Below are 12682 nucleotides of genomic sequence, written 5' to 3' on the forward strand. Positions count from 1 at the left end.
AGGAAGACACCCATGAATTCTTCTGAAAGAATAGATTACTTTTGCTGTTTGCCCACGCCTGACGGTGTTTGTACTCCATTGGAATACAATGTATGACACCATCACAAAGCGATTTTGGCATAATGCTACTGACTGATGGTGTTCACTGTAATGGAAGTTAACTTTCTGTTTTTTTCAAAAGTATGTACCAAATCCCACAGCTCTGTAAGGAGGGTGGTCCTACAGTTGATTCCTATTAAAAGTAATTGCAAAGATTAAGAGCATCATGTTGTGTATCCACTCCAACTTAACCTACCATACTTTCTTATTTCTTATGTTTAGTTTGTGATCCCTCACATCACAATCTCAACATATATCTGATGCTTTAAAAGTCAGTTAGGTGTCGTTTCACTGGTGGTTTTACTTGACTAATGATTTTGCATAAAAGACCAGAAGTAAAAGAGTGAAACTGAAAGGGTTGCCTCTAAAGAGTGAATTAAATATGTTCATGTCTTTGTGGTCGACTGCTTTCTTACACAGGATAAATGGTTGATACAGCATTGCCATCTGCTGGTGAGAGTGAATCATTACACAGTAACAAATTATAACAACATGATAAGCAAAGTGGATGACAAGCATGTGTCAGGAAGGTGTGGGATAATAAGAAGGATTTAATTTAAAATTTCTGATTTGTTTTAAAATGTGACATTATAATAGCCTATAACAATTTGAATGTACTGTAATATCAATATCGGATGATTCACAGGCATAGGCGGTCATGTAATTTTTGGGCAGAAAAGGCCATAGCACATTAACAGTAAACTCTTATATTCAAATCCTTTATAAAGTAAGTCTGTGTAGATTTAAAAATGTACAGTGTTTGAATGCTTAGCCATTATCAAACTAATTACAATCTTATTACTCTCGTCTGGACTGTCCGTTATCTAATATTTGTGATTTCATTTTATTTAGAAGTGAATACACTTCAGGTCATAATAAACATCTTATAACAATGTAATATAAATATTGGTTATTTATGTATAAATTGCAGATATATTGTATATGCATTTATGTAAATACAATTGTGTGTATTTGTGAAATGTTGAGAATACAGGTATTATTTGACTGTTAATACTGCTAGTGTAAATAACTCTCTAACATTATCAAAATAACTTTAAGGCAACATTTTGGTTGTTGTCTTAGACCTGTCGGTTGGTAATGGTACTCCTTTCCATTATTTTTGTTACTTTGCCTTTAAGTAGCTCTAAAGTAAGATAAAATTAAAAAAGTGATACAAAATTGTTCTTCGTCTTAATTCAGGCTATAGTGCCCAAAACTTCAAACCCAAGATACCTTATTACGGCGACATGCATCATTTTCATATCCAGTTAGTTCAGATATGAAACTTTGGAATCTAGACTTCTAAATAAGTTGTATTTATTTCAACAGTCATCATCTGTACAACTTACATTTCAAATGGCCATGGAAGCAAACCGTCCCAGCAAGTTTATAGAAGTTAAAAAAAAAAAAAATCACACAAAAAAGATAAAACAAACCGCTTGAGACTTTGCGGGAGCCCGGAAAATAGCCCCCGCCCACATCGTGACGCATTTAGATTTGATTGGCTGAGAACGCCGGGTATTGCACGTGAATTGGCAATCAGTCCCTGTCAATCACTTTAGAGGCGTGTCCTCACCGTGTCTCGTTAGGGAAAGCATATCCAGTCCTTACAGTTCACTAGTCTTTACCGGCCCGGGACCTTCCGTTACATCAACTGTTAAAAAATAAAAGAGCCAGTGGGCAGAAGACCGGCTGCAGGCGAAATGGACGAACCGTCGGAACAAATGACGCCCCTTTTGAGAACCGTAAGTGCCCGCCCAACACAGTCAACCGTTAGCCCACCATTACATCTGTGCGGCTCTTTGTCCGTGTTTGCCTCTTGTTTGCCCAGCAGCCGCAGAAGTAACGTGTTCTAGTGATGCTTTGGGAGTCAGATTCAGTGAGGCACCATCCGACTGCTATTGTTAGCCGGCTTCTTCTCTTATGACACGTGGCATGGGTACAAGTTGTGTTTCGGGTCTCCCGTTTGATTCAACCAAAGCGTTCATTCAAACATAAGTTTGAACAGAAATGGGTTCCTCTGCCGAAGTTTTAGGTTCTTTAGTTCATCTTCACTTGTTTTTAGATAGCACCTGCTAACGTTAATGGGATATCCGGGGTGCACGAGAGTCTGATAAAGTGACGTTATTAACGTTACTTGGGGTAATAGATGTACTTTTTGGACGTTAGTGTGTGCCCACGCGCTTTAATCAACTAAAACGTGCACATAACCACGTGCCTTTGGTGTTGCCCGTGTAAGTTAATGAACGTTACGTTTGTACCCAGCTTTGTAGCGTTTCCCCCTCACGTTCAACAGGTCTGTTACTACATATGTGTCCCAGCCTGCCAGTCGATACCATCTACTGGTACATTTACAGAAATAAAAGGCTCATTTGCATATCAACTGCGACCAAACTAGACCAGCCTTCCTGTGTGACATTTCCAAGTCAGGAAACGCTGCTAATTTTACTACGAGGGACTCGTCCAGCTAGAGAGGAGAACAATTGACATGGAGCTGAAAGAGGAATTGCGTTTGAACAGTATCAGACACGTCGGTTAAAGTTGGTCACATCTACCAAACTCTTCTGTGTGCTATTTTAACTTGTGGCTGAGTAGAGACTCGCATCCTGTCTTCTTGGTGAGACTTTTCCTGTCACAGAGAGAACGATGAGCATCAAACACACCCACAGCAGTGTTAGCGAGCCCACCCCAAAAAAAGAAACTGGTGTGAGAGCTAAGTTTAAAAGGCGTGCTGGCTCTCTGACATCAATGCTGGTGTTGGGTTATCCACTACTATGTTTGTGTGTGGGCCTCATCCACGTGCATGCTCTGAGGAAACTTGACCCCCCGGCTGCCCTATGAAAAGGAGTTGTGTACTTCATGGACGTCAATACATTCACTGTGACACAGAGCCCTGTAGACAGACATTCAACTGCTGGATGCCTTTAATCGCCATTGTTGCTCTTTTGAGTGTGACATTTAACTGGTGTGTGTGCATGTTTAACATACAGGAATCTGGTTTCAAACAGAAAGTCTTGTTATATTCAGGCTTGCTGGTTGACCAATGGGACTCCTCTGAACTGAATAGTTAGCTGTTTAGTTTGGCCTGTGTTGGAGTCATATCAATGGGCCATGGGGACACACAGCATGCAATGTCATTGAGCATTTGTTGTTCGCCTGCCTTTATGTCACTGATTATCATCTCAGGCTGTTTGTGGCATTTATAGAAGGCTGCTTAGACGGCTTTAGCTTTGTGTTTAAGTGACCGGTATTAGCCTCAGAGTTGGAGATGAGCTTTCTTTCTCCGCCTGTCTGTGTTTTGCATGTTTAACCATATGAATGCTTAGTGGCCAAAGATTAGACATATCTGCACTAGAGTGTAATCGACGATATGGTTGTATCGGAAAGACGGGTTGGCGGCGGTGGAACGGCTGAGGATCGAGACACTGAGATTACAATAGTGGGTTTTATAGCTTGGACCATTTGGTTTCCCCATAGTTTGCTTCATAAATGCACACTTTTGCTTTGTCACCGACACCTCGAACTCTTGTTTTTCAACGATTTGGACTATGCTAATGTGCTCTGACGTGTAATCTCTCACTGAATTTAAGCTCAGGTGAAGAGGGATTTGTGCGTCCTGCTGTTCCACTAGTGAAAAAGGGGGGTTTTAGTTCAGCCATGGTAGGCTCTATGAGCTGCACTATTATTGGCTCAGCACTTACTGCCGGGGTTAGTGAGTGTTTTGTAAAGCTTACTCACTGTACGACATTGCTTTGAATGGGCAATTACACACAATGAGCCTCTTTGCCAGTCAGATGGTGCCGTGTACTGTTCAGCTACACTATTACAATAATACGCTAGAAATAATTAATTCCTACCGTACCCAGCTATAGGCTAATTGGCGTACACAACAGAGAGCCTGTTTGTTTACATTGTTCCCGATCTACTTTCTGCGAGAATCAAATCTACTTTCAGAAAGTACGATGCGATTAAACATACCACAAGCGTTTAAGTGCTTGTTGGAGGCAAAGATCAATGAAGTCCACTACATAAATTACAGCGTGACACAGCTATGTGTCCCGTCCTGTACTTTGTTTCTTGCGCAAAGAAAAAGTTGTATTAAATTTTGGGATTCTTTTGCTCGTCCACAGGGTATTCAGAGCAGCCTCGAGAATACTGCTGGGAGTAACCGTCACTGCTGTAAAGGTCATTTCATGATTGTAAAACACAGAAAAGCAGATCAAAGGGCACAGGATTGTACTAATCTGCATGGTAGTATGGTTTTGTCCACCATGTGAACTGAGAGGATTTGAGAGTTCATCCAATTACAGGAAAACTTAAGAAAGGTATCAACCCCATGCTGCTAGGTGTGGTCTGTCACTCTTGGTAGTTGCATCTAATGGGAAAGTGGACCCAAAGCCTCTTTCCTGTGCATGCACACTGGACTACACATGCTACCCTTTGCCAGAGAAATCTTTAATCTCTTTACCTTACGAGAAGCAGAACTTATTGGAAGGCTGTCGGGATGAATATGTTTAGATCGCAAGCAGTACGTCAATTAATTGATTGATTATTTGATAAAGTGTGCGGTTACTGTGACACTATATTCTGTTGTCACTCATAGCGTGTTACTACTATCCCACCTCAGTGACTTCATGACTTTAGCTTTGGTTTGGTTGTAGAGTATCGCTGTGTCCGTAAAAATGTAGAGATGTTTTATCTCGGTTGCAAAGTGTGCAACATAGCACGATAGCTCCTATTCTCAATGAGTTAGTAGGGGCGCAAATCCGTGGCAAAAAAAGTAGGAATCTAGGTCGTGATTCGCTTCACCCTTTCCGAGTTGGGTGGAAGAAGATAAAGCGAAATGCTCCCATACGTTAGCAAATAAACCAAGGGGTGCTGGTCGGATCGTATCCATATTTGGCTGCTCAAGCTCAGCCGCCCTCACCAAAACCCAGCTAGTATTTAGCTTACATGAATTTATTTACTATTTTCCATAGACTGCATTCAGTTATCTAGTAACAATACTACAAATATGGGTCTGTATTTCTGTTCTCCTTTGGAAGCATGTGGTCGTCGGTGGCATGCCAGTGCTCTGGATGTAACCTACAGTACAGCTTTGTACCAGCGGCATACTATTATTGTACATTTCTGTACTGCCTCTAATTGTGACTTGAATTGAGATGTAACCATGACACTAACTTGGGCAGTTCTTGAAAAGCCATTCAGGAAACACCGGTATTTTATCGTGCTTGTGCTGGTCAGCTCTGGGTCCGCATGTGTTGTAATGCCCGAGTTGTATGAGATATAAGTTCATATTTCTTTTGCTTTGAAAAGACACAACAAGACACCTTCTCTGTCCTTGACCATACAGTTTGCTAGTATACAGCTCTGTAAAATGATGTTGAAAGAAGTGCTGAGTCAATGATCAGCAATAAATGGTTTCAGCTTCTCAAATGAGAGGATTATCTGCTTTTCCTCGCTACACTGAATATTTGGGGTTTTGGACTGGTGGTCTGGGAAAAAGGCTATTTAAGGACATCACCCTGGTCTCTGATGATGGGGCTTTCATTTTTTCGTAAACAATTTATTAACGCCAACAATTAATTCCAATTTCAATATTGTCAGATTAATCAATAACAAAAATAATTTTTAGTTTTAATATTAAAGCTCGTAATTCTTATGCAAATCCTTGTTAGCTTAAAGTCACTTTTTTCAAACATTTGCAACTTGTTTCAAACATTTGCAATTTGCCTGATGCCAGCGTAGGTTCAGCCTTTAGATGGCACTCTTTCTATTTAATTTAATGCACACTTTATATCCGTGACCATGGTGCTCTCTTAATTTTAGGTTTGCTTTCACATTTGCCTTCATGGTTTTGTGGTTACTTAGAACTGAGTGGTCCTGTTCGGCATCCAAAGGGTCCCTCAGGCCCGACATCTATAGCGCTTCCTTCAATTAGAAAATAGTTACTGCTTATGTTTCAGGAATATGTTACTTTTGCCCTACTCGTGTAACAGTTGACAAATGAGACGTAGTTCTTCGTAAAATTACAGGTTGTCGAAAGACGTGTGCAACCTTCAGGCCACGATAAGGACTGTGAATGTCAAAAGGCACGGACGCATTTGAAGTCTCAGTGAATACGCAGCTATCTGTCCTTTCTCAATTCAGTGCAACCTTTGAGGAATGGCCAAGCTCACACGTGTGCTTGTTTCTATTTATCTGTGTGTGTGTGGGGGGGGGGGCGCGTCTTCATTTGTGACCTGAATACCTCAGCGGGTGAGAATTTGAATGTCCTCCAAATGTGCATGTACGTCCTCTGTGTGTACGGGTGCGTTTTTTAGCTCTTGGCCAGGAGAATAAAATATTCATGGTGGCATGGTGGGATTGGCCGCTGAGCAAAGAGCGCGCTGACAGGGTAGAGCAGAGCACCGTGTGTTTAGAAGCAGCTAGCTCTCTCTGTCTCTCTCTCTCTCCCTTTCTCTGTATAAAGAGATGAGCGGAGGAAGAGGGAACGTACGAGTGCGACAGGGTCTCAGCTCACACACAGCTCCCCCAACAGAGATAGTCGTAAAAGAAGGAACTGGCTGACGTCTTCGCTGCCTGTGCTTTGCCGATGTTTTAGTCTAAATGGATGAACAGAGCGAAGGGGAGCATGTGCTTACGGTACGTCTGGTCCCGTCTGTGTGGTTTTCCGTTTGCATGCACAGAGCCCCTGGATCCTGTTCAGGTGTAGAACACGACAGTGTTATTGGTATAGTTGTGCTTTGTATCGGTTCGTCCTCTTGTGCTCTTCCACGGTAGAGTGCACTGGTCTGTGCCGATGAATGGGGCAGGTGGTCGGTACACAGAAGCTGTTGCCTCATGTGTCTTTTGAAATGGAAACGTTTCCTTTCTACTCTTTAATCGCCTTTGGGGAACAGGAAAGCGAGGACGGAGACCGTTATGGCTGCTTGAAGGAGAGCGGGACAAGGAGAACAGGAAGGAAGAGAGGAGAGAGAGAGATGAGGAGTGTTAGGGAGAGGAGGGTGGAAAATGGGTCTGCCGAGGTAGCCGAATACAAAACAAGGTGCATGTTGTCAATAGAGATGACATTTATGGACCGAAGTGAATTTAAAAGAAACACTTGTTTCCATTCAGTCCAGAACACATCACAGAGGGTGAGAATGACTATGCCCAGAGTGGGAGCAACACGCAAGGAGGGACTGTTGGAATCGGAAGGAAAATATGTGTGAGGCAGAGAGAGGGGACGGTTTCCATCTTTGTGTTTATCTGCAAAGTCTGTGCATGTTTGGGAGTATTGACTACATCCAATGGAGACTATGATTAGTATCCGTTTGTTTTCTGCCTAATGAGCTGTTTAAACTATAAGATTGAACTACATCTTCACTCTGGAGACATCAGGGACAGGTCACCAGCTTGTGCCTGCCTCTGCCGTCTTTAGTTTTGCCCTGTCCAAACACGGTGATGGGTTCCAGGGAGGTAAATAATTGAATAGCTAGTCTGCGAAAGCTAAATGTTGCTGCCTGATCAAATTATTTAATTATTATCTGTGTTTACGTTCGTTATCCAGCCCCTGCTAAGCATGTAACGTTTGTGCCTTCCTGAAAAGATTTCCCCAAATTACATATTACTTGTGCTAATCATTTAATGTACATAATTTGGTTAGCAGCCATCTATAATAGATCTACTTGTCTTTTTGTTTTCAGACATCATTTAATTGGTTGCATAATTTACCATTAATTGGCAGTAAATAAATGTCAATATTCTCATACGTAGTATGCAAGTGTCCATTTTGGCAGTGTAAGACAGAGCGATCTTCAGTAATCTCGAGGGACAGGTCTCTCACTATGTAACACCTCTCTTACGTCAGTCTCCATCGATTGGATCGGGTCCCAGTGAAGCAAGCCTGGCAAGGAACCAGGCCTGTTGGGTGGCTGCTTGTTTTTATTCACTGTCTGGTTGGCGGAAGAGGCGTTTGGCAGCTGCGTGGTTAGAATCACTCCCACGCGAGCGCACTAACAGAAGAGAGGTTAACCTTCATGTTGTCAATGAATAAGAAAATTACTTTGAAGTGTAAACGATGCAACGATGACGCGATTAGTCGATCGGCAGAAAATACGCCGGCAACTACTTTTTTCAACAGTGTCAAATATGTTCTGATTCCAGCCGCTCAATTATGAGGACTTATTCATTTCAATAACATATAAGATAAAAAAATAAACATCTATGAGTTATGAGTAATTCAGCCAAATGTGCCCCTTTCAACTCTGTCATTAAAATTACATAAAATAATAAGAGTGTCTGACCTCTAGTAGCGCCTTCTCTCTGTGAGTGGGTCACGTTATACTGACGCATGCACACAAGGATATGCATGCACGCGTGTGACATGATACACATTCCTGCCAATGGTGTCATGCTATCCCACTGATCTACAGGTGCCCAGTATGTGCCAAGATATGCAGCAGTGTGCTGGCAAATGCAGGAGAGAAGCAGACTGCTTTCCAATACACAAGCTTGTAAATGAGGCCGTCCTTGACCGAATACAGTTTGAGTCAAGTAACACTCAACATACGATAAGTTGATTTAATCGACAGATCTGTAAAACTGAGTTTCTCCACAAAAGAAATCACACAAAAGCAGCGCTTTAAATCTTGTGTTTACCAGAGATGTGCTCATAAGTTTCTTGGAATTAAGTCATTCAGAATTAACAAAACAAAAACTTAAAAGATGACTTATTGACTGAAGACATATTTGTCTGTTGACTGATTTTAAAGAGGAAGCAAAACTTCACACGGCATTAATTGAGAAAATATCCCTAAAAAGCTCCAAAAAAAACAAAAACACATTACATTTGAAAGAAATGGTACTTTGATATTTGTCACTAGTAGTTGCCAATATGAAAAATATACGCCAAGCGGCTAATTAAATGTAGCGTGTAATTGAGGAAAGACAGGTTTGTGACACCATGACATGAACTGTGACATGAAATGTTTATTCAACTGGTAATTACTGAGGCTGTACGTGAATAATATTAGACGATATTGTAAAACAAAATGATATGACACAACAAATGCCATAGAGTTATTCATATCTTGATGACAAACACCACTGTATACATACATGAACAGCATTTCCAACACGCCTATCTTGAGCGTGAACATTAATATGGATCGTATCGCAGTCTTCATCGTGTTCTTGGAAAATCCTCGTATAAAGTTGAATGTTGAGTTCAGATGGAGTGTTTTCTTTGCTATTGGATGGACTCATGGTGAGCCTTGATTACTCTTAAAGCTTCACGTGAACCATAAATCCCCCTCCTGCATAATTCCCTACGTTGATTGTACCACCTCAGCTGTTATTATTATTATCCTCATATACTGACATACACGATTACAGTTATGCTTTTAACAGCCCTTTATGATTTCCTTTGTGGATACAGCATGGACAATAAAGTAGATAGTGGAACATTTATATTTTTTTAATTAATATTATTTAATATTTGTTGTACTATCTAGAACATAGTAGGTCTCTATCTTTATTACTTATTGAGTGAGTCTTTCTCTCTGATGAGCAGTCATGAAAACAGATTGTTTTGGGGTTTGATGAGATGCTACCACTTCATTTTCTGCCACCTTAGTAGTTCCTCAGTGACCCACTTCAAAGCAATACAATTAAACAAAACAAAAAACAGCATTTTAATCACCTAGTCTTCACAGTTACTTTTTAAATCAAACTACAAACCTTTGCAGCAACATTTCAAGTCCGTAGGCGGTGAGAGTTTCATGCTCAAAATACTTTTTGTGGAGTATAACTGTAAAACTAAGAGCAACTGGGGTCATTTTTGGCCCACTTGCATCATTAATATGATACAAGTTCAACTTCATATTGTTCTTTGCTGACTGATCTGGTCGGGAGCAGGTATGTTAGGGTAATTGCAGTCGTCTGATGACAGACAAGGGGCTATATTTCCGAGGTTCTGGTGTGGCCAGCAGATATCTGGGCCTGGACTTCCTTTTCCATACCCTGCTCTTTGTTTACAGTCCAATTAGCAACATGAGATGCAAGACTAGAGCTGGAGTTGAGAGACGGCCTGTAGCCGGCGGTTTACGTGCTGATTTTAAACCAACATAAAGCAGAATCATCGTCTGACGATAGCCGGTGGGTTCTGCCTTTGCATTTCAGCCAACGTGGACTGTTTGCCTGTATTTAACCACAGCCGGCCGGAACATAATACTACACGGTATACAAATGGACACCACCACGCTTCTGATACCTAAATCTTGTCTAGTTGCCTAAAACAATTACCCTCTGAAAAACTGATTCTGCATATGAATCACATGGCAAGATAATTGCGAATAAACTTAAAGAAAAATTATCCTGATAATCCCCCCCTCTCTAGATCTTCACCATTTTATTATAACGGTAGTCCCACAAGACGGCCGTGTGAGAAAGAATAGAGGATGAGGGGGCTGCAGTGGAGAACAGAAAGATAAGAAATGATGAAGAGTGACACTTTACTTCATGATTTGATTGTGTTGTCTTGGCAGGTCTCCTGCTGGTGTTGCCTACCTCTCTTTTGATTGCTATCTCAAGTGTTTAGAGAAAAGCCAGGCCGGGCTTATCGCGCACCAGACTCCACGCATGCTTTCACTTCTTCCGAACTCAGACTAGAGGTGGCGTGATGTTCCCTGGTGACTATCGAGGGGCTTGTGATCGGAATTCCCCACCGTGCTAGACATCTGTTTTGCCAGTGATAGTTGGAGCAGAATGTAGCGCGTTCCCACGAGTAATGTTTCTGTCGTGTGGCGGCACACATGTCTCAGTGGACAGGCCAGGAGACATTGTTCTTACATTTACGGCTACAGCGTTTTTCTAGATTAACCCTCCTGTTATGTTCGTTTTTTAGGTACAGCCATGATGTTCGCGGGTCAATATGACCCGGTGCATGTTTAATCATCCAAAAGTTGTCAGAAACCAAAAAATCCTAATAAATATAGTTTGTACCTCATCACCAACACCCTTACTAACAATTCAATCAGTTTTTAGTGGAATGGAGTTATTCCCCCCTCCATAGATCATAGTTCAATGAGGGTAACTCACTCGTTTTAATGAAAAATACATGTTAAAACAATTTTTTAGGTATATTGGAAAAACCTAGATGTAAATTGCATTAGTCTACCATAATATGTATTTTCTTCTAAATTTTTTTTACATTTTGAAACTTTCTTTTTTTCATGGGGTGATGTAGATAAATGGAGAAGAGACACCTCTGCTGTTCAGGGTCATATTGACCCGCTCACTCAAAATCAAGCCAAATGAGTCATAAGGATTTGTATTGAAAGTAAACTGTATTTATGTTTATTTATAGTGTTAAGAAACACACATTTACAAAAATGAACAAGATATCAACACAATGAACGAGGTGTGTGTGTGTGTGTGTGTGTGTGTGTGTGTGTGTGTGTGTGTGTGTGTGTGTGTGTGTGTGTGTGTGTGTGTGTGTGTGTGTGTGTGTGTGTGTGTGTGTGTGTGTGTGTGTGTGTGTGTGTGTGTGAAATGGGGTGAAACATGTTGGGAGGAGTAAGAGATACTTTGTCTCACATTTTCAAAGAAAGAAATGGTCTAAACTTGACCCCTCTGACCCCTTATAGCCTCCACTTCACTGCCGGGTCAAATTGACCTGAACATCATCTCTGTTATATAAACATGCAGGGGGGGGTTGCAAATACATGATTGGGTAGGACTCCCAAGCAACCCTTTCGTATGTTTCTCCCCTCTCCTGCTAAGTGTGGGTGGAGTTTTCCCGCGAGAAAAAAAAAGGTTTCCCTTTCCTTTCTCGCACAGGTGCGGTGTGTGTGTGTGTGTGTGTGTGTGTGTGTGTGTGTGTGTGTGTGTGTGTGTGTGTGTGTGTGTGAAATCGGGTGAAACATGTTGGGAGGAGTAAGAGATACTTTGTCTCACATTTTCAAAGAAAGAAATGGTCTAAACTTGACCCCTCTGATCCCTTATAGCCTCCACTTCACTGCCGGGTCAAATTGACCCCGAACATCATCTCTGTTATATAAACCTGCAGGGGGGGGTTGCAAATACATGATATTTTTTATTTATTTTTTTTCACGTAGATTACCCTAATTAAGGCAAGCAGAAGAAGTTTCATACAGAAAAAAAAATTGTAAATATTTTTTCTAGATTTTCAAACTTTGAAACGGGTCAATTTGACCCGCAACATAACAGGAGGGTTAAGCTCATGGTTCCATTGGTTTCCATCTATCTTTGTATCTGGATTTTATTGTGCAGTGTGCTGTTGTATTGATCCAGATCTACTTGGATAATGTGACCTGCAGCTATGCTTAACACTCATTAGTTTCAGACAGGTTTGGTGGCATATTTATAACAAACGCTATAATATAATATTGGTCATGACTAGACACCCTCTGGATCCACACAGGGCAGAAAGCAGGCCCACAGTCTGGCTGTGTAGATGTAGCCAGAGATGCATCTGCCTTTTGTCAACAACATCTATTAATGTTGCCGGATTATGGCTTTTCTTACCCAGCTGGCAATTCTACTGCCCTCCCCGCTGGCACTGCTCCTGTAGCCCAAC

The 12682-nt window shown here is 41.4% G+C and overlaps 1 protein-coding gene across 2 annotated transcripts in view; it reads left to right on the plus strand.

Moving 5' to 3' along the window:
• Positions 1-1764: 1764 nt before the first annotated feature.
• Positions 1765-12682, plus strand: part of LOC306708066 (sodium bicarbonate cotransporter 3-like) — a 41026-nt gene continuing 30108 nt past the window's right edge. For both annotated transcript variants that reach the window (XM_079175757.1, XM_079175758.1), the window contains exon 1: positions 1765-1844. In XM_079175757.1, coding sequence (XP_079031883.1) covers positions 1803-1844 — 42 coding nt within the window. In that variant the 5' untranslated portion in view covers positions 1765-1802. The remainder of the gene's footprint in view (positions 1845-12682) is intronic.

This window comes from Pholis gunnellus, assembly GCF_910591455.1.
Source record: "Pholis gunnellus genome assembly, chromosome: 16".
NCBI classification, from domain to species: Eukaryota; Metazoa; Chordata; class Actinopteri; order Perciformes; family Pholidae; genus Pholis; species Pholis gunnellus.